This window comes from Salmo salar, chromosome 10 (genome assembly GCF_965601325.2).
Source record: "Salmo salar chromosome 10, fSalSal1, whole genome shotgun sequence".
Classification (NCBI taxonomy): Eukaryota; Metazoa; Chordata; class Actinopteri; order Salmoniformes; family Salmonidae; genus Salmo; species Salmo salar.
In genome coordinates, this window is record NC_138300.1 from 110,626,080 (window position 1) to 110,649,354 (window position 23,275).

General features: G+C 44.0%; 1 protein-coding gene across 1 annotated transcript; it reads right to left on the bottom strand.

Annotated features, from left to right (window-relative positions):
* Window positions 1–379: 379 nt before the first annotated feature.
* LOC123724512 (tripartite motif-containing protein 16) lies at window positions 380–22,504 on the bottom strand. The gene is made up of 6 exons (XM_045688411.2): window positions 21,850–22,504; window positions 20,808–20,894; window positions 5,666–5,899; window positions 3,012–3,171; window positions 2,827–2,886; window positions 380–2,597 (listed from the first exon to the last, which is right to left on the bottom strand). Exons 1-6 carry the CDS (start codon window positions 22,444–22,446, stop codon window positions 2,080–2,082), a joined length of 1,656 nt encoding a protein of 551 aa, XP_045544367.1. The 5' UTR covers window positions 22,447–22,504; the 3' UTR covers window positions 380–2,079.
* Between the last annotated feature and the right edge of the window lie 771 nt (window positions 22,505–23,275).

Genomic DNA, 23,275 nt, shown 5'->3' on the forward strand with positions numbered 1-23,275 from the left:
AGGAGATAATTGTTACACACCCCATGTGTTCTGATAACTACAGGAATTAAACTATATTGAGGTTGTCTGCTTTCAATGCACACAGACAGACAGACAGACAGACAGACAGACAGACAGACAGACAGACAGACATCAGGTAAAGTTGTGGAGATGAGGGAATATGTGATCAGAACCCCTCCAGTCTGGTTAACCACAGTTAGGTCCAGTATGGACTATCAATACAAGTCACCATTTAGAATGTGACCCAGTTCAATGGGTCTGAACAGAACTGGGGGATGTCAGACATGAAGATGCCTAAACACAACTGGAATATTCACCCACACCACTAGCTCACCTCCACACAATCCATGTACAAGTTAAAGACACACCTTGGAATAAATAACAAGTGTTGTATTTTTTATTTCCCATCACCATAAATCATATTTAATCACTAAACAGTAGCAGACCTAACTTCATCTGTTCCTGACTCTGGATAGTGGATTAAAAAGACCATCAATCTCCAATTATATTAAAGTACTATTCTGAACATTACTGATATACTGAGTGGCAAGTCAAGATATCTGCTGGTTTTATTGTTTGGTCAATAGCACCTCCTGCTGGACAGGTTTAATGTTGCTGGACTGAGCAGTATGGGAGGATGAAAGATGACACATTTAGGGCCGGTTTCCTGGACATCTACATTGAACATAGTTTTTTCACACTTAATCTGTTCCATGTCCAGGAAACCAGTCCATATAGTTTAGTTACTATCTGTTCCATGTCCAGGAAACCAGTCCATATAGTTTAGTTACTATCTGTTCCATGTCCAGGAAACCAGTCCATATAGTTTAGTTACTATCTGTTCCATGTCCAGGAAACCAGTCCATATAGTTTAGTTACTATCTGTTCCATGTCCAGGAAACCAGTCCATATAGTTTAGTTACTATCTGTTCCATGTCCAGGAAACCAGTCCATATAGTTTAGTTACTATCTGTTCCATGTCCAGGAAACCAGTCCATATAGTTTAGTTACTATCTGTTCCATGTCCAGGAAACCAGTCCATATAGTTTAGTAACTATCTGTTCAATGCCACTACGGAAAACTTGACCAATTGAGAAAATATATCAATGGTTCTGAATGACAACCAATATACATCAACACCATACATCATGATTCATGGAAACGTACAAGATTAAAACATTGTACTATAATAAATATGAATACATTGAATGTTTATTTTAATTCAGAACATCTGAAGATCAAATCAGTTAAATCATTGTAGATAAAACAGAGTAGAATGAATCATCACATCTGGGGACCATCACCACCAGCATGACTAGTATCTATGTGGACCCTACTACAGTTTAACCAGCTCAGCTATAGACTACACCAGCATGACTAGTATCTATGTGGACCCTACTACAGTTTAACCAGCTCAGCTATAGACTACACCAGCATGACTAGTATCTATGTGGACCCTACTACAGTTTAACCAGCTCAGCTATAGACTACACCAGCATGACTAGTATCTATGTGGACCCTACTACAGTTTAACCAGCTCAGCTATAGACTACACCAGCATGACTAGTATCTATGTGGACCCTACTACAGTTTACCCAGCTCAGCTATAGACTACACCAGCATGACTAGTATCTATGTGGACCCTACTACAGTTTAACCAGCTCAGCTATAGACTACACCAGCATGACTAGTATCTATGTGGACCCTACTACAGTTTACCCAGCTCAGCTATAGACTACACCAGCATGACTAGTATCTATGTGGACCCTACTACAGTTTAACCAGCTCAGCTATAGACTACACCAGCATGACTAGTATCTATGTGGACCCTACTACAGTTTAACCAGCTCAGCTATAGACTACACCGCATGACCAGTATCTATTTGGACCCTACTACAGTTTAACCAGCTCAGCTATAGACTACACCAGCATGACTAGTATCTATGTGGACCCTACTACAGTTTAACCAGCTCAGCTATAGACTACACCAGCATGACTAGTATCTATGTAGACCCTACTACAGTTTAACCAGCTCAGCTATAGACTACACCAGCATGACTAGTATCTATGTGGACCCTACTACAGTTTAACCAGCTCAGCAGTACCCCCTACATAGAGCCTAAACCCAGGATAGAGGTTCTGAGTGAATGTGGCCTGGACTCTGTGGAGGAGGGTCATTGTGTCAGAGACACTGTAGAAGGACAGAGTACCTGCCTTGTGATCCAGGTACACTCCTACTCTGGAGGACTGAGGGCCTGATACTTTAGTCTTAACATTATTGTGTTTGAAACAATAACCACCTCTACAGTACAGTAAACTCCAGGACTTGTTATTGTATCCAAATCCAGCATCTGTCTCTGTTCTGCTGATGTCTTTATATGAGACTGCTGTATAAACCCACTCCCCACTCCACTCCACCTCCCAGTAACAGCGTCCAGACAGACCCTCTCTACACAGAACCTGACAGTAGTTGGTGAATCTGTCTGGATGGTCAGGATATGGTTGGACTTGGCGTGTACGTGTCACTTTTCTGTTCCCTTCAGACAGAGAGAGGAGTGTGTGTGCTGTGTTTGGGTCCAGTTTGAGCTGACAGTAATCTGGGAGAAGAGCAGAGACCAATGAGGGGAGTCAGAACAATAAGTTAAGTCAGGTTCTGTATCTACCCTGACTTTGATTAGAGCACAGCAGAGATCAAATCAGAGAAATATGAGGAGTCAGATAGATAGCCAGTCTTTGATTAGATCTACTATTGCTACATATTTCTAGAGGGATTGTTAGGTGTCAGTAATAATATACTGTTAGTTACTTCACTATAAAGAGACTCACATTGTAACAACTGTTCTCTGGTCTTGGGCTGTGGAGGCAGTACAACATCCACTATATTCACTACAGACACACAAACACATAGACAGAGAGAGGGGATGTTATCATCATACCATATTCCACATGTATATGACTAGTAGGGAACTTTCAATGGTCTAAAGTTGATGTTCTTATTGTTTTCAACACACCTGTAGTGGAGATCTTGGTCCATTCTCCTTTAAGGAAGTCTTCTAGTTTCTCTCTCAGTTCAGACACAGTTTTACTCACATCTCCAAAGTACTGAAGAGGACGGACAACAATGCTCGGTAAGTCTGAAGACTTACTGATACTGGAGAGAGACTGATAACTCTGGAGAGAGAGAGAGGGAGATACAGAGAGAGAGAGACAGAGAGGGAAAGAGAGAGAGGGACAGAGAGAAAGACGGAGACAGAGAGACAGAGACAGAGAGAGGGACGGACAGGGAGAGAGAGGGACGGACAGGGAGAGAGAGAGGGACGGACAAAGAGAGAGAGAGGGACGGACAGAGAGAGAGAGGGACGGACAGAGAGAGAGAGGGACGGACAGAGAGAGAGAGGGACGGACAGAGAGAGAGAGGGACGGACAGAGAGAGAGAGGGACGGACAGGGAGAGAGAGAGGGACGGACAGGGTGAGAGAGAGGGACAGACAGAGAGAGAGAGGGACAGACAGAGAGAGAGAGAGGGACGGACAAAGAGAGAGAGAGAGGGACGGACAGAGAGAGAGAGAGAGAGGGACGGACAGAGAGAGAGAGAGGGACGGACAGAGAGAGAGAGAGGGACAGACAGAGAGAGAGAGAGGGACGGACAGAGAGAGAGAGAGGGACGGACAGAGAGAGAGAGAGAGGGATGGACAGAGAGAGGGACGGACAGAGAGAGAGAGGGACGGACAGAAAGAGAGAGGGATGGAGAGAGAGAGAGAGAGGGATGGACAGAGAGAGAGAGGGACGGACAGAGAGAGAGAGGGACGGACAGAGAGAGGGACGGACAGAGAGAGAGAGGGACAGACAGAGAGAGAGAGAGACGGCCAGAGAGAGATTGGGACGGCCAGAGAGAGAGAGGGACAGCCAGAGAGAGATTGGGACGGCCCGAGAGAGAGAGGGACGGCCAGGGAGAGAGAGGGACGGACAGAGAGAGGGACGGACAGAGAGAGAGAGAGACGGACAGAGAGAGAGAGAGAGGGACGGACACAGAGAGAGGGTTGGACAGACAGAGAGAGAGGGACGGACAGACAGAGAGAGAGGGACAGACAGAGAGAGAGGGACGGACAGACAGAGAGAGAGGGACGGACAGACAGAGAGAGAGAGGGACGGACAGACAGAGAGAGAGGGACGGCCAGAGAGAGATTGGGACGGCCCGAGAGAGAGAGGGACGGCCAGAGAGAGAGAGGGACGGACAGAGAGAGAGAGAGAGAGAGAGAGGGACGGACAGAGAGAGAGAGAGGGACGGACAGACAGAGAGAGAGGGACGGACAGACAGAGAGAGAGGGACGGACATACAGAGAGAGAGGGACGGACAGACAGAGAGATAGGGACGGACAGACATAGAGAGAGGGACGGACAGACAGAGAGAGAGGGACGGACAGACAGAGAGCGAGGGACGGACAGACAGAGAGAGAGGGACGGACAGACAGAGAGAGAGGGACGGACAGACAGAGAGAGAGAGGGACGGACAGACAGAGAGAGAGAGGGACGGACAGACAGAGAGAGAGGGACAGACAGAGAGAGATTGGGATGGACAGAGAGAGAGAGGGACGGACAGAGAGAGAGAGGGACGGACAGAGAGAGAGAGAGGGACGGACAGAGAGAGAGAGGGATGAACAGAGAGAGAGAGAGGGACGGACAGAGAGAGAGAGAGGGACAGACAGAGAGAGAGAGAGGGACGGACAGAGAGAGAGAGGGACGGACAGAGAGAGAGAGAGGGACGGACAGAGAGAGAGATAGGGACGGACAGAGAGAGAGATAGGGACAGACAGAGGGAGAGATAGGGACGGACAGAGAGAGAGACAGGGACGGACAGAGAGAGAGATAGGGACGGACAGAGAGAGAGAGGGACGTAGAGAGAGAGAGAGGGACGGACAGAGAGAGGGAGAGTGGGACGGACAGTGAGACAGACAGGACAACATAAGAGAGAGGGACAGAGAGAGAGGGGCAGAGAGAGAGAGGGACAGAGAGAGAGAGGGACAGAGAGAGAGAGGGACAGAGAGAGAGAGAGGGACACAGAGAGAGAGAGAGAGGGACACAGAGAGAGAGAGGGACACAGAGAGAGAGAGAGAGAGAGGGACACAGAGAGAGAGAGAGAGAGAGAGGGACACAGAGAGAGAGAGAGAGACAGAGAGAGAGAGAGAGAGACAGAGAGGGAGAGAGAGAGAGAGAGAGAGGACACAGAGACAGAGAGAGGGACACACAGAGAGAGAGAGAGAGAGAGAGAGAGAGAGAGAGAGAGAGAGGGACACAGAGAGAGAGAGAGACACAGAGAGAGAGAGGGACACAGAGAGAGAGAGAGGGACACAGAGAGAGAGAGAGAGGGACACAGAGAGAGAGAGGGACACAGAGAGAGAGAGGGACACAGAGAGAGAGAGGGACAAAGAGAGAGGGTCAAAGAGAGAGAGAGAGTGACAAAGTGGGAGAGAGGGACAGCGGGACAAAGAGAGGGAGATGGACAAAGAGGGACAGAGAGAGAGAGGGACAGAGAGAGAGAGAGGGACAAAGAGAGAGAGGGACAAAGAGAGAGAGAGAGAGGGACAGACAGGAAAACATAATGTTTGAGATTAATAGTTTCACATTAAGTTAATTTCATGTCACATGTAACAAGACAGTTTAGTTACCTGGAGGAAATGGATGTGATCCTCTGTGTGTGAGAGCTGCTCCAGCTCAGTGCTTCTCTTCCTCAGCTCAGCTATCTCCTGCTTCAGTTGCTCCAGGAGTCCTTCAGCTTGACTCACTTGAGCCTTCTCTTGGGCTCTGATCAGCTCCTTCACCTCAGAGCTCCTTCTCTCAATGGAGCGGATCAGCTCAGTAAAGATCTGATCACTGTCCTCCACTGCTGCCTGTGCAGAGTGCTGTTGAGGGAGAGAGAGAGAGAGGGAGAAAGAGAGAGAGAGAGAGAGGGAGAAAGAGAGAGAGAGAGAGAGGGAGAAAGAGAGAGAGAGAGAAAGAGAGAAAGAGAGAGAGAAGAGAGAGAAAGAGAGAGAGAGAAAGAGAGAGAGAAAGAGAGAGAGAACAGACAGACAGGACAGACAGACAGACAGACAGACAGACAGACAGACAGACAGACAGACAGACAGACAGACAGACAGACAGACAGACAGACAGACAGACAGACAGACAGACAGACAGACAGACAGACAGACAGACAGACAGACAGACAGAGAAAGAGAAAGAGAAAGAGAGGCTGGCTGTGTTAGAGATATGGGTTACTGAGCTGAAGGAGCAGGCCCCAGCTACTCCACCACCAGACACAGAGCTTCTATAGGACCAGATCAACCAGTGCAGGACCCAGCTGAAGAACTCTGTCCAGGAGCTGAGAGATAGCCTTACCACAGCTCTTGAGGAGGTAAAGGAGGAGATGGCAAAGGAGTTGTCTGTAGAGACTCCCAGAGAGAAGCTGCAGCCCCTCACCACCCCTAACAACCCCACCTTTACCCACAATCCCCCCCATACCGACAACACTTTACCCCCAGTCACAAGGAGGCTCATATGGAGACACCTACTACAGAGAGAAGCTATCTGGCCCCCCCTGACACACACCCACACACCCCTCCATGTACACAGGCCCTGTGTACTCCAGCCCCAGACCGTAAACACTAATCTGGTAAAACCCACTGAGGTGGCCATCCTCATTGACTCAAATGGGAAATTCATCCAAGAAGATAAACTCTTTCCCCAACACAAGGTGTGCAAAATATGGTGCCCAAAAACACAGGATAAACTCCACATCCTGTCCCAGCCTGACTTTGGCACACCAGGCCACATTATTATACACAGGCACCAACAACCTGCGAGAGGAGCAGGAGAGAGTAGGCAGCCTGGTCAACAGAGTAGCAGAGAGGGCCTCTGAGTGGTTCCCCAACTCCCACACCGGCACCAACAACCTGCGAGAGGAACAGGAGAGAGTAGGCAGCCTGGTCAACAGAGTAGCAGAGAGGGCCTCTGAGTGGTTCCCCAACTCCCACATCACCATCTCCACTCTGCTGCCCCGCAAAGACTTTCATCCCCGTACCATTCAGAAAGTCAACGCTGACATCACCAGAGGGTGTGGCCTACTCCCGAACTTACACATTGTTCACCACCCAACAATCACCCCAGAGCATCTGCACGACCACTCCCACCTGAGGAAGCAGACAGAATGGGATGTTTGCCAAGTCTCTAAAGGACGTGTCACTTGGTAGACAAACACCCCATTACGCACTGGACAGAGGACCACCCAGAGACCCATACCATACCAGTGCACCACCAAGGAGCCCCAGGCCCCCTCAACGCCCCACCAGACCCAGTGCACCCCACAGGCCCCACCCACCACCAGAGCATCACCACTTCCATCGGCTTAGCCAGACCGGACCGGGCTCAGCCTACTACCCCACACCAGACCACCACCCCTACCAGACCAGAGAGGAAGCCCCACGGCCCAGAACTGGCCCTCCTCCACTCCACAGGGCCCAACAGCAGGACCAGCGCAGCTACGCAGAGGTCGTCAGAGGACAGGAGAACCCTGTAAGATTAAGTGAGATTAAACCGCTTCTCCAGTACATCTGCACTAAACACGGACGGACGGACGCGCGCGGGCACACACACACACACACACACACACACACACACACACACACACACACACACACACACACACACACACACACACACACACACACACACACACACACACACACACACACACACACACACACCTATTGTTCTAGAATTTACTTGTTCAATGAATAGGAATATTTATATGAATAGGAATATTTATATAACAGAAAAAATGTTAGCTGTTATCCTGTTTATCTCTTAACAACTTATTAGTTAGTAGTTACGGTATTTCTGACTGCTATTCTTTCTTTTTGCAACATGAAATCCCTATCAGTTAGCATGTGGAACATTCAGGGTCTAAACTCATCAACCTTTGGACTGAAGAGTTTAGCACTGGAGTTCAACAAACATCTGAAAGATGTTGACATCATCATTCTGCAGGAGACATGGTGTAAGGCTGATGTTGTCACTCACTGTCCCACAGGCTACACAGAGGTCATTGTGTCATCACAGAAACACAGCTCTGTCAATAGAGGCAGAGACTCTGGAGGACTGATCATTTGGTACAAATCCGAACATCTAATTGATCCCCTCAAAATTGGTAAATATCAAATTTGGTTAAAACTGAAAAAATAACTTGTACTGACAGAAAAATATGTGTTCCTTTGCGCAATATATATCCCCCCCTCAGAAACCCCATATTACTCAGAGGAGATGTTCCCCACCCTTGAGGAAGAGACGTGTCATTTCCAGGCCCAGGGAAATGTGCTCATCTGTGGGGACACAAATGCGACACAGGAACACTACCTGATCTAATGAGCACACGAGGGGACAGCTTTATTACAGGCCATACTGTTTCTAACTGTCTTAATTCTCCCTCATAGAAACAACAGTGACAGCACCATCAACAAAAACGGAAGGGATCTTTTTCAGCGCTGTAGAATCCTGGGTCTGTCCTTTGTCAATGGTAGGTTACGGGGGGACTCTTTGGGTAGATTCACCTACTGCTCACCTCTTGGCCACAGTACAGAAGACTATATGATTACAGACATTGACCCTTTCTCTCTCAGCTCATTCACTGTCAAGTCACTAATACCTCTGTCTGATCACAGCCAAATTACGTTGTTCCTCAAAAGAACAGACATGGAAACAACCACACATTCACAGCCCAGTAAGCTGTACAACATCAGAAATTCATACATACAGATGGGCCCAAAACAGCGCAGAAGAATACCAGAAAGCAACCTGGAACCAAAATATCAAAACACTCTTAGATAACTTTCTGGATACCACATTCACTCACAGCAAAGAAGGCATCAATCTAGCAGTACAAAACATCAACTATATATTCAGGCACATGTCATGACGTTGCCCTCTTTGGGTACAGCGAGCACAGTTGACCCCCCTCCCTCTGCACCAGGCCTTTTCTATGCACCATCCCCCGACCTCTATACTTTGACACCAGGCTCTGGGAGAGCGGCCGTAAATTCCTATGAGAAGATTCTCTCCTCATGGCCACAGTATAGAGAACAAAGGAGTCTTCCACCTCACAGAACTGGAGAACCGAACGATATTTATGTTCTGGAGAAGGTATAAAAGATCGGTGAAGAATCCAGTTACGAACTGGTCCGTTTGGTACAATTTTGTGAAACTCATGAGAGACAATACGGCCACATTACCATGGCGCTGTTAATATAATAGCCTCAGTTATAAGACTTACATCTAATGGCTGTGTAAAATGAATGAATAAGGATGAAGCTATTTGTGAGATGATGGGATGCTATCTAATGATGTTAATGTGAGAGAATTGTATTTCTGTTTAAAGTTTCACTAAGTCATTGGCATGCCCAGGGACACAGATGTGACCTGGCGTCATGAGACAGCCTTTTTCTGCTCTTCCGAATAAAACCCGCCTAGGTTTTCTATCACCAGACCGAGCTTACCTCAATTACGAGTTGGCTAAAGGTTGGAGACCAGCTTACCTCAATAACGAGAGGGCCAAGGTTTGACCATGCATTTCTCTTGTTGAACTTTTAGCCATACCACGTGGTTAACCTGTTGGGTCTAGGGGGCAGCATTTGCACGTCTGGATAAAAAAAATGTACCCGATTTAATCTGGTTACTAATCCTACCCAGTAACTACAATATGCATATACTTATTATATATGGATAGAAAACACTCTAAAGTTTCCAAAACTGTTTGAATGGTGTCTGTGAGTATAACAGAACTCATTTGGCAGGCAAAACCCTGAGACATTTTCTGACAGGAAGTGGATACCTGATGTGTTGTATTGACTTTAAACCTATCCCATTGAAAAACACAGGGGTTTAGGAATATTTTGGCACTTCCTATTGCTTCCACTAGATGTCACCAGCCTTTACAAAGTGTTTTGAGTCTTCTGGAGGGAGATCTGACCGAACAAGAGCCATGGAACGTTGATGTCCCATTAGACACCTGGCGCGCTAGTTCATGTTGGGTACCCTCGTTCCAATACGTTATAAAAGAGTATGCATTCGTCCACCTTGAATATTATTCATGTTCTGGTTAAAAAAGGCCCTAATGATTTATGCTATACAACGTTTGACATGTTTGAACGAACGGAAATATATTTTTTCCCCTCGTTCATGACGAGAAGTCCGGCTGGCTTACATCATGTGCTAACGAGACGGAGATTTTTGGACATAAATGATGAGCTTTTTTGAACAAAACTACATTCGTTATGGACCTGTGATACCTGGAAGTGACATCTGATGAAGAGAATCAAAGGTAATGGATTATTTACATAGTATTTTCGATTTTAGATCTCCCCAACATGACGTCCAGTCTGTATCGCAACGCGTATTTTTCTGGGCGCAGTGCTCAGATTATTGCAAAGTGTGATTTCCCAGTAAGGTTATTTTTAAATCTGGCAAGTTGATTGCGTTCAAAAGATGTAAATCTATAATTCTTTAAATGACAATATAATATTTTACCAATGTTTTCTAATTTTAATTATTTAATTTGTGACGCTGACTTGACTGCCGGTTATTGGAGGGAAACGATTTCCTCAACATCAATGCCATAGTAAAACGCTGTTTTTTGATATAAATATGAACTTGATAGAACTAAAAATGCATGCATTGTCTAACATAATGTCCTAGGAGTGTCATCTGATGGAGATTGTAAAAGGTTAGTGCATCATTTTAGCTGGTTTTATGGTTTTGGTGACCCTGTCTTTGACTTGACAAAACATTACACACAACTCTTGTAAATGTACTGTCCTAACATACTCTAAATTTATGCTTTCGCCGTAAAACCTTTTTGAAATCGTAAAACGTGGTTAGATTAAGGAGATGTTTATCTTTCAAATGGTGTAACATAGTTGTATTTTTGAAAAATTTGAATTTTGACATTTATTTGGATTCAAATTTGCCGCTCTTGAAATGCACCTGCTGTTGATGGAGTGCACCACGGGTGGCACGCTAGCGTCCCACCTAGCCCCAAGAGGTTAAACTCTTAGACTATCGATACCGACAGAATAAGAACAAGTTTTGATATTAATTACTAGTCTGCAGCTAGGAATTCGGTATCATTGAACGCGAAGACCGACAACCGCCGAAAACATCTATTCTATAACGACATGAATGAATGTCACTCTGAACTACCCATTCTAACCATGACTGAGCGAGAGAGGGCCGACAGACTCTCCAACAGAAACAAACTTTTCAACAAAGATCCCGATGACACACTTATCGTAAATATATATATATTGATTGCAATTATTCCCGAATGAGTGAGCGTTCATGTGCAAAGGGTTAGCATTTCAATTGTTATAACTATCAACTCTGTAGTGTCTTCTCAGCTGACCCCACTCTCCTTTTGTCTAACAAGCCGCCATGCCAGTTTAGCCCACTAGGGCACATTCCTCTATCATTTCTTTGTAACGATATCTACTGTTTGTTATGCATTTCTGTGAATTACCTAGTTAGTAAATAAATGATTTTAACCTCTATGGGCTAGGCGGGACGAATTCGTCCCACCTACGTAACAGCCAGTTGAAGCCTGTGGCGCGATTTTCAAATACCTTAAAAATCCTATTACTTCAATTTCTCAAACATATGACTATTTTACAGCTATTTAAAGACAAGACTCTCGTTAATCTAACCACACTGTCCGATTTCAAAAAGGCTTTACAACGAAAGCAAAACATTAGATTATGTCAGCAGAGTACCAAGCCAGAAATAATCAGACACCCATTTTTCAAGCTAGCATATAATGTCACAAAAACCCAGAAGACAGCTAAATGCAGCACTAACCTTTGATGATCTTCATCAGATGACACACCTAGGACATTATGTTATACAATACATGCATGTTTTGTTCAATCAAGTTCATATTTATATCAAAAAACAGCTTTTTACATTACCATGTGACGTTCAGAACTAGCAAACTTCCGGCGAATTTACTAACAATTTACTAAATTACTCACGATAAACGTTCACAAAAAGCATAACAATTATTTTAAGAATTATAGATACATTACTCCTCTATGCACTCGATATGTCTGATTTTAAAATAGCTTTTCGGTGAAAGCACATTTTGCAATATTCTAAGTACATAGCCCAGCATCACAGGGCTAGCTATTTAGACACCCAGCAGGTTTAGCACTCACCAATATCAGATTTACTATAAGAAAAATGGTCTTACCTTTCCTGTTCTTCGTCAGAATGCACTCCCAGGACTTCTACTTCAATAACAAATGTAGGTTTGGTCCAAAATAATCCATAGTTATGTTCCAACAGCGACGTTTTGTTCGTGCGTCCCAGACACTATCCCAATGGTAAATAACGGTCGTGCGCACGGCGCATTTCGTGACAAAAGATTTCTAAATATTTCATTACCGTACTTCGAAGCATGTCAACCGCTGTTTAAAGTCAATTTTTATGCCTTTTTTCTCGTAAAAAAGCGATAATATTCCGACCGGGAATCTGCAATTAGATAAACAGCCGAAGGAAAATATATCACTGGGTCGAATCGGGCACGCGCCTAATTCCATTGTCCTCTGATGGGCCACTTGGAAAAGGCGATAATGTGTTTCAGCCTGAGGCTGCCTCGTCATTGTTCAGGTTTTTCCCGGGCCCTGAGAGCCTATTGGAGCCGTGGGAAATGTCACGTTACAGCTAAGATCCTGACTCTTCAATAAACAGAAGCAAGAACAACAACACCTTGTCAGACAGGCCACTTCCTGCATGAAACCTTCTCAGATTTTTGCCTGCCAAATGAGTTCTGTTATACTCACAGACACCATTCAAACAGTTTTAGAAACTTTAGGGTGTTTTCTATCCATATGTAATAAGTATATGCATATTCTAGTTACTGGGTAGGAGTGGTAACCAGATTAAATTGGGTATGTTTTTTATCCGGACGTGAAAATACTGCCCCCTATCCTAAACAGGTTAAGACAATTGATGTATGGATGACTCATAGTGAAGACTGGGTTCGTGCAGATAACCAACAATTTACGACATTTGGAATGAGACTGACGAGGTAAAGAATACATCATTAATCATATTGTCACAGTATCTAACGAAGGTGGCGCCCCTCCTCGGTCGGGCGGCGCTCGGCGGTCGTCGTCGCCGGCCTATTAGCTGCCACCGATCGTTGTTTCTGTGTCTTTTGGTTTTGTCTGTCTATCTCGCACCTGTTTTGTGTTTGTCATTAGTGGGGGGTTATTTAGTGTGTATTTTCAGTTGGGGTTCTCGTGCGGGATTGTTTATTGTCCACTCAGGACAGTTGTGATTGTAAATTGTTATTGTCGATTATTATTGCCGAGCTGCGCCCCGTGCGCTTTTTTTTCCAGTGCGCTTATTTTGGGAAGGTGTTTTTCCCCTGGCAGACTTCGCCACGCGCCTGGTGCCCTACGGCTATTGCGTGTTACTATTATTATTAAAACACAGTTGCTCCGGCCCTCTGTCTCCTGCTCCTGATTCCACATCTCCACTGGTCCTAGACAGTCGTGACACATATTCATTAAGAATACGTCATAGAATACTTCATTAGTTACATCAGTTAGATCAGATATTATAATATCTGAAAGTTATATTAGGAAAATTATAACTTTGTAATCTGAATATTTTCCTTGGTGCCCCGACTTCCTAGTTAATTACAGTTACACGATTAATCAGTTTAATCACGTAATAATAATTACAGAGAGTTATTTGATAAATATGTCTTCAGTTTTAATGATGCCAAAGACACGACACACAATTGAAATTGATAAAAAACTAAACAAAAAAGACCACAGATGACAACTGGTTTGATGCAGATTGTAAAATTATAAGGAAAAAACTTAGAACACTATCCAACCAAAAGCACAGAGACCCAAATAATGGTGAATTATGCCTTCATTACTGTGAGACTTTAAAACTCTATAAATGTACACTCAGAACCAAAAAAGCACAGTACAACAGCAAGCAGCTGACACTAATTGAGGAGTCCATAAACACAAACAACTTCTGGCAAAATTGGAAAAAACAAAAAAAATCTAAACAAGAGGAATTAGCGATACAAAATGGTGACATATGGACAACCCATTTTAAAACACTCTACAACACCGTTCAAATTGACACAAACGCAGAACAACGCCAAATTCATGAGAAGTTGAATGGATTAGAAAAAGCTATAAAGGACAATAAAAATCCATTGGACTCCCCAATTACTGACCAGGAGCTCTATAAGAAACTTCAGGCTCTCAAATTTAAAAAAGCATGCGGACCTGATGGCATCCTAAATGAGATGCTCAAACTCACTAGTGCAAAATTTCAATTGGCTATATTAAAACTGTTTAATTTGATCCTGAGTGTAGGTTATTTCCCTGACATCTGGAATCAAGGACTCATAACCCCAATCTTTAAGAACGGAGACAAATTTGACCCTAACAATTACAGAGGCATTTGTGTGAACAGTAACCTGGGGAAGGTTTTCAGTAGCATTATCAATGTAAGTGTTCTAAACTTCCTTAATAATAAGCACAATGTCTTGAGTAAAAGCCAAATTGGATTCATACCAAAACATCGCACAACTGATCATATTTACACCTGACACACCCTAATAGATAAACATGTCCACCAAAATAATACCAAAATATTCGCTTGCTTTATCGACTTCCAAAAATCATTTGATTCTATTTGGCATACAGGACTGTTCTACAAAATTATTGAAAGTGGTGTAGGGGGTAAAACATATGACATAATTTAATCAATGTATACTGGCAATACGTGCAGCATTAAAATTGGTAAGAAAATAACAGAATTCTTTACCAGGGGCGGGGCCTTTGCCAGGGTTGCAATCTGAGCCCTGCACTCTTCAATATTTACATTAACAAATTGTGTTAGTCTCCACAATTCAGAAGTTAAATGCCTACTCTTCGCAGATGACCTATGCCTGCTGTCACCCACAGCACATGGCCTACAGCAGAGCCTGGACCTGCTAGAGCAGTACTGCCAGAACTGGGCCCTGGCAGTAAACCCCAAAAATACTAAAATAATGATTTTCCAGAGAAGATCCAGATCTCAGGGAATTAGACCAAAGTTCTCAATTGGTACAACATATATAGAGTACTGTACACACTACAATTACTTAGGTTATAAATAAGCTCAACTGGACACCTTAATGATGCAGTGAATGAACTGAGAGAACGCACGCAGGGCATTCTACGCCATTAAAAAGCTAATTCAAATTGACATACCTATTAACATTTGGCTAAAACTAATTGAATATGTCATTGAACCAATTGCACTTTATGGCAGTGAGGTGTGGGGTCCACTTGCAAAACAAGATTTCATCAAATGGGACAAACACCCCGTTGAAACCCTGCATGCAGAGTTCTGTAAGATTCTCCTCCTACATGTCCAGAGGAAAACTACAAACAATGCATGCAGGGCAGAATTAGGCCAATATCCACTAATAATAAAAACTCAAAAAAGAGCAATTAAGTTTTGGAAACATTTAAAATACAGTGACCCCCTCTCATATCATTACCAAGCCCTGCAATGCCAAGAGCTGAGAAAAGAAAAGAGTCCCCTCATCTAGCTGGTCCTGGGGCTGAGTTCACAAACCTGTTCTACTAACACACTGAAGCCTCAGGACCAGAACATCCAATCAATCAGAATAATCCAAATTACAACGCAGTCAAAACAAAACTACATTTACATTTTTTACATTTTAGTCATTTAGCAGACGCTCTTATCCAGAGCGACTTACAAATTGGTGCATTCACCTATAATATCCAGTGGAACAACCACTTTACAATAGTGCATCTAAATCTTTTAAGGGGGGGGTTAGAAGGATTACTTTATCCTATCCCAGGTATTCCTTGAAGAGGTGGGGTTTCAGGTGTCTCCGGAAGGTGGTGATTGACTCCGCTGTCCTGGCGTCGTGAGGGAGCTTGTTCCACCATTGGGGTGCCAGAGCAGCGAACAGTTTTGACTGGGCTGAGCGGGAACTGTGCTTCCTCAGAGGTAGGGAGGCAAGCAGGCCAGAGGTGGATGAACGGAGTGCCCTTGTTTGGGTGTAGGGCCTGATCAGAGCCTGAAGGTACGGAGGTGCCGTTCCCCTCACAGCTCCGTAGGCAAGCACCATGGTCTTGTAGCGGATGCGAGCTTCGACTGGAAGCCAGTGGAGAGAGCGGAGGAGCGGGGTGACGTGAGAGAACTTGGGAAGGTTGAACACCAGACGGGCTGCGGCGTTCTGGATGAGTTGTAGGGGTTTAATGGCACAGGCAGGGAGCCCAGCCAACAGCGAGTTGCAATAATCCAGACGGGAGATGACAAGTGCCTGGATTAGGACCTGCGCCGCTTCCTGTGTGAGGCAGGGTCGTACTCTGCGAATGTTGTAGAGCATGAACCTACAGGATCGGGTCACCGCCTTGATGTTGGTGGAGAACGACAGGGTGTTGTGTACATTGCTTATTGGGAAACACAAGCACAAACACAAAGCAAAATGCAGTGCTACCTGGCCCTAAATCGACAGTACACCGTGGCTAAATATTTGACCATGGTTACTGATCAAAACCTTAGAAAAACCTTGACAAAGTACAAGCTCAGTGAGCACAGCCTTTCCATTGAGAAGGGTAGACACAGGAAAACCTGGCTCCCTGTAAAGGAAAGGCTGTGCAACCACTGCACAACAGCAGAACTTGAGACGGAGCTGCATTTCCTGACAAAATGTAAAAATATAAAACAATTAGGGTGTCATTATCCCAAATTTGAAACCCTTATTCAAGGTTTCAAAGACCTCTCTGATGAGGATAGGCTACCCGTCCTGTTAGGGAGGACGCAGAGAGCTGTGGTTTGGAAGCGCACTACATTGCTGCCTGCCATAAGTTGAGGGACAGTGTCTGACAGACTAATCAACCTGCACATGTCCTCTACTATATGCTTATTGTTATTGTTGAATGTATGGTTATTTTGACCCTTGGTTATAGTTGTTACTGTTGTCCCGTTGACAATTTTGATTCTCATTTTTATTTATATTGTAAATATCCAAAATAAGCTTTGGCAATATGTACATTGTTACGTCACGCCAATAAAGCAAATTGAATTTAATTGACAGAGAGACAGAGAGAGAGAGAGAGAGAGAGAGACAGTAGGTACAGTAGCATTTGCACCTCATTGAGTCAGAACGCTGCCACCCTGCTCTCCAGGTCCACCAGGCCTTGTACCCCCTCCTGGTCAGGCAGGTACAAAACACCACTTGGCCCTGCTCTACACTCCTCCCTCCTGTTACCCCCTCCAGTAGCCTGCCCTATAGCAGAGCTAGACCCAGCCTCTGTCCCCTGAGTCCTAGTAGGCTGGACAATAGAACGAGTCAAAACGGCCAAAGAACGTTGTCTGAGCTGGAACACTAGCGAGGCCATAGCAAATGAATTGAAACGAACCTTCACAGAGCCTCTTCTGACTGGAATGATCCTTAGAATTCCATTTCCCCTAAATGGCACCAACAAATGTCTACCTTTTTATTTGACCACTAAAACCTGTTCTTAGGACCAAACTGAAAAATAACTGGTGTAGAAAGTAAACATCCGCAACTCGATGGTGCCAAGTGTGTTTATGTCTGCATTACCAGGAAGTAGGAAAAAAACGGCAACTTCTGACTATTTCTGGTCTAGTGATCGATGACAGCAGAGGACGCTGCCCAACCTTATGTCATTAGAAAGAGGAGATTCTCCTGATTAAAATGGTGTCCGACATGAAAACATCTAAATTTACACATTGTGAGATATTTAGTGAAATAAACAGACATACCATAACTAAGCTACTCAAACTTACATCATTAGAAATAATAGGTTATCCTGATTAAAATGGTGAAGAACTTCAAACCATTAAAATAAATACATCTATTACAGATAATTGGAGAAATAGACATGTCCCTATTTCTCCAAAACAATGGCAGTCTGAAAGTTATAACAGCAGTCTTTTATTTAACCAGCTTACCATTTATCTACTACCATTTGACTTTGTGTTAAACATTTAGTGGTTTGTAATCTAGTGGTTAAGAACGTTGGGCAGTAACTGAAAGGTGGATGGTTCGAATCCCCGAGCAGACTAGGTGAAAAATCAGTAAATTGCCTTTTTTAGGCAGATTTGGGCTCTTAACCCTAGTGGCTCTGGATAAGAGTGTCTGCTAAATGACTCACATGTAATAGTAAACTAGGACTCTGTGAAAGGGCAGCAGGTAGTCTAGTGGTTAGAGTGTTTGGCCGGGCAGCAGGTAGCCTAGTGGATAGAGCATTGGGCCAGTAACCGAAAGGTCGCTGGATCGAATACTGAGCTGACAAGGTAAAAATCTGTCGTTCTGCTCCAGAACAAGGCAGTTAACCTGTTATGGCTAGGGGGCAGTATTTTCACGGCTGGATAAAAAACGTACCCGATTTAATCTGGTTACCACTCCTACCCAGTAACTAGAATATGCATATACTTATTACATATGGATAGCAAACATCCTAAAGTTTCTAAAACTGTTTGAATGGTGTCTGTGAGGATAACAGAACTCATATGGCAGGCCAAAATCTGAGAAGGTTTCATTCAGGAAGTGGCCTGTCTGACAAGGTGTCGTTCTTCTTGTCTCTGTTTATTGAAGAGTGAGGATCTTAGCTGTCCCGTGACACTTCCTACGGCTGCCATAGGTTCTCAGAAGGCGGCAAAAAGCGGAATCGTGGCTTTGCAGGCTCTGGCTGAAACAAAGTCGACCGTAAAGGTTTGTTTTCATTCCTCTGTTTAGCTAAATGGACATTCCCGGTCGGAATATTATCGCTTCTTTACGCGAAAAATGGCATAAAAATGGATTTTAAACAGCGGTTGACATGCTTCGAAGTACGGTAATGGAATATTTAGATTTTTTTTGTCACGAATTGCGCCATGCGCACGACCCTTCTTTACCATTCGGATAGTGTCTGGGACGCACGAACAAAACGCCGCTATTCGGATATAACGATGGATTATTTTGGACCAAACCAACATTCGTTATTGAAGTAGCAGTCCTGGGAGTGCATTATGACGAAGACAACAAAAGGTAATCAAACTTTTATAATAGTAAATCTGATATTGGTGAGTGCTAAACTTGCCGGGTGTCTAAATAGCTAGCCCGTGATGCCTGGGCTATGTACTTAGAATATTGCAAAATGTGCTTTCACCAAAAAGCTATTTTAAAATCGGACATATCGAGTGAATAGAGGAGTTATGTATCTATAATTCTTAAAATAATTGTTATGCTTTTTGTGAACGTTTATCGTGAGTAATTTAGTAAATTGTTAGCAAATTCCCCGGAAGTTTTCGGTGGGTATGCTAGTTCTGAACGTCACATGCTAATGTAAAAAGCTGGTTTTTGATATAAATATGAACTTGATTGAACAAAACATGCATGTATTGTATAACATAATGTCCTAGGAGTGTCATCTGATGAAGATCATCAAAGATTAGTGCTGCATTTAGCTGTGGTTTTGGTTTTTGTGACATATATGCTGGTTTGAAAAATGGGTGTGTGATTATTTCTGGTTGGGTATTCTCCTGACATAATCTAATGTTTTGCTTTTGCTGTAAAGCCTTTTTGAAATCGGACAATGTGGTTAGATAAAGGAGAGTCTTATCTTTCCAATGGTATAAAATAGTCATATGTTTGAGAAATTGAAATTATAGCATTTTTAAGGTTTTTCGTATTTTGCGCCAGGCGCTACCATTGGATATTGGTGAGGCGTTCCGCTAGCGGAGGTTATCTCACCTCGTTTGCTCAGATTGTACATAGACTTATTTTTCTACTGTATTATTGACTATATTTGTTTTACTCCATGTGTAACTCTGTGTTGTTGTATGTTGTCGAAATGCTTTGCTTTATCTTGGCCAGGTCGCAATTGTAAATGAGAACTTGTTCTCAACTTGCCTACCTGGTTAAATAAAGGTGAAAAAATATATATATTTAAAATTAAAAAATGCTGACAGTGACTCCTCTGTTTCACCACGCTCACCACCGGGTCTGCTTCACACCAAACGGTGGGCATCACAAACACCAAGAGTCTTCAACTTCAATTGCTCCACCTCCACACTTAACGCTACCCCAGAAATCACTCCTTTCAATGGTGCCCTGTTCCTAAGAGCAAAACAAGAAACAGATCTTGACCAAAGTTGCGTGACACGGAGCGACCACTCTCTCCGGTCAGAAGAAACACAAACAAATATTGAAAGTCCCACCCACCGTGAAACCACAAAAAAACTCTGTTTTCCAATTGAATTATAACATTTGAAATGTCTCTATTCCTTTGAATCTTTTGTTAGTGTAATGTTTACTGTTCACTTCTGTTCATATGTAAACATATGTTTCCCATGCCAATAAAGCCCTTTGAATTGAATTGAATTGAATTGAGAGAGAGCTCCATGTTAATGTATAGGGGACATGAGTCAGTCATGGTTACTCATGGTTATGTGATGAGGTAGCCCTGCCTTTGACTTCTAAATCAGTGGCGGCCCAATAGGGAATGTTCTATTGATGTAATGGTCAAGATGTTGGTTTATCCCACGGTAGACCTGGGTTCATATCCTGTCAGTTACATTAAGCAGTCTATTCTCTGAAAGGGGTCCAGACAGCCTGTTCCCAACAGTGGGGTCAGTGGGATTGGAGAGGGGCCCCTCTCTCTCTCTCTGACTGGAGGAGAGAAGTGAATTGGTGTGTCTCCTCTGGTCAACAATGCTCACCTTGAGAGACTCCACAGCCTGTTGGAGCTCCTTCAGCTCCTTCTCTCTCTCCTGGAATCTCTGCTGGACCTTCTGCTGACTCATCCCCTACAAATATTGAGTAAGTGTCTGTCGTGTGAATGATTATAGTTTTAACAGAACACAAATCAGGGAGTTGATTGGGTGTTTGATAACGAATGATAATGATGTTTGATAACAAATGATAATGATGTTTGACTTGTTGGATTCTATCAAGAAATATACTTATTCATGTTACCATACTATAACGTATTGATGACTTTACATGTATAAGGAATGTATATGTTGGGGTCAATGAAGGGTGGATAGGAACTTGGTGTATGGAAAGTTACTGAGAGAGACAAGGGGAAGTGCTGAAATATTCTGTTCAAACATGTTATTGTTGAATATAAATGTTCCTAAAGAGGGGGGCAAAGGGCAACTAGTTTCAGTTCCTGATAAGGCAGGCCAGCTGCAGAACTAGGGAGGAGCCAGGAATTTGTCTTCAGGTCAAGTCAACAGATGAAGTGAGAAGAAACCTCTGGGAGGGGGGCCAGAGAGTCCCACCACAACGACCCTCCTACTACAGTCCTATCTCACACACATACACTTCCACACCCACGAAGGTTTTAGCATCAGGCAGGGCCATGACTACACCAGTGACAGGAACCAATTCAGTTCCTGCCTAGCAACAGAGATGAATTGGCTGTCTAGATGTGTAAGCAGTTGACCCCGCCTAGAATGAGGTTATAAATATATGTTCTTGGGTAATCATACCATTATCTTTGCAGCTGTATGACCCAAGTGAGTGAATAAACTTGGTTTGAGTTTTCACTCTGTCTGTTCAGAACCTAACAGACTTTAGAAAATGGTGATATATTTGGAGAATCTGGGTTAACATATCTATATACTCAAGGTTTGTGTTCATATTTGGATCAATTTCAATTTCATTTGAATGATTTCATATTCAAACAGATTTAGTTCCTACTGTATCTTTAATTATTTTTTTTAACAGACAGTCACCAAGAAGTTGTTCTGGTCTTACCTGTTTCTCAGTCCTCTCTGCAGCAGCTGACACTGTATCATGGCCTTTATGTTCATCCATTGTACACATCAGACAGATACACTGCTGATCGGTACGACAGTAAACCTCCAGCAGTTTGTCATGATGAGAGCAGATCTTCTCCTGTAGTTGTGCGGTGGCTTTGACCAGCTTGTGCTTCTTGAAACCAGGAAATTCATAGTGAGGTTGGAGGTGAGGTTCACAGTAAGAGGCCAGACATGCCAGACAGGACATGAGGGCTTTCTGCTTTCTGGTCCCAGTGCAGAAATCACACGCCACATCTCCAGGTCCAGCATAGCACAGAGCAGGAAGGGGAGCAGCCTGGAGTCCTGTCTTCTTCAGTTCCACCACCATATCAGCCAACATGTTATTTTTCCTCAGATTAGGCCTTGGAGTGAAGGTCTCTCTGCACTGAGGACAGCTATAGACCCCTTTCAGAACATCCTGATCCCAGCAGTCCTCAATACAGATTCTACAGTAATTGTGTCCACAGGCAGTAGTGACCGGCTCCTTCAGTAGATCCAGACAGACAGAACAACAGAACTGGTCCTGGTCCAGCAGAACTCCCTGCTGAGCCATTTGGACGGTTGTTCACTCTCACACAGACAGACAAGACAGAGACTCAGATCAGTTTCGTTTCCTCAGAAAATAGTTTGTGGGAGGGGGAGGGACTTCCTGGTTCTGCCAGAGGGGTGGTGTTAGAGGGAGGGGTCACAGGGAGGGAGGGGTTAGACGGAGGGAGGGGTTAGAGAGAGGGAGGGGTTAGAGAGAGGGAGGGAACGAGGGAGGAAACGAGGGAGGGAGGGGTGCAGGGAGGGAGCCAGTGAGGTTGAAGTTAGAGCAAGGGAGGGAGAGAGAACTGCATGCAACGTCTAGAGGGAGACAAAGATTTTAGTTCCCAGGTTAGGACCATTAATATGGAATACATTAAATACAGTTGTTAGAATATCTAAAGGGTAACAGTTTCTTTGAAGTACATATCTATAATGCTATTAATGAATGAGTGTCACGTCCTGACCATAGAAAGCTGTTATTTTGTATAGTAGGTCAGGGCGTGACAGTTTTTTTTTTCTATTTTAGATTTTCTATGTTATGTTCTAGTTTTTGTATTTCTATGTTGTTGTTTTTTGGGATGATCTCCAATTAGAGGCAGCTGGTCATCGTTGTCTCTAATTGGAGATCATACTTAACCAGATAGTGCATCTGTTCCTTTGAAGTAAAGCTGTCATGATGATTGATGTGTAGGGACCTCGTTGAACTGGGGAATGTGTTTGAACATTTCATAGAGTATGGCCCCCCCTGTTGTAGTGAACTTAGGGCTGTTGTATATGAAACAGTAATGTCCGGGGGCATTGGACAGCTGCACTATAAGTAAGCACTGTCAACACTACAAGCGAGCTCGATAAAC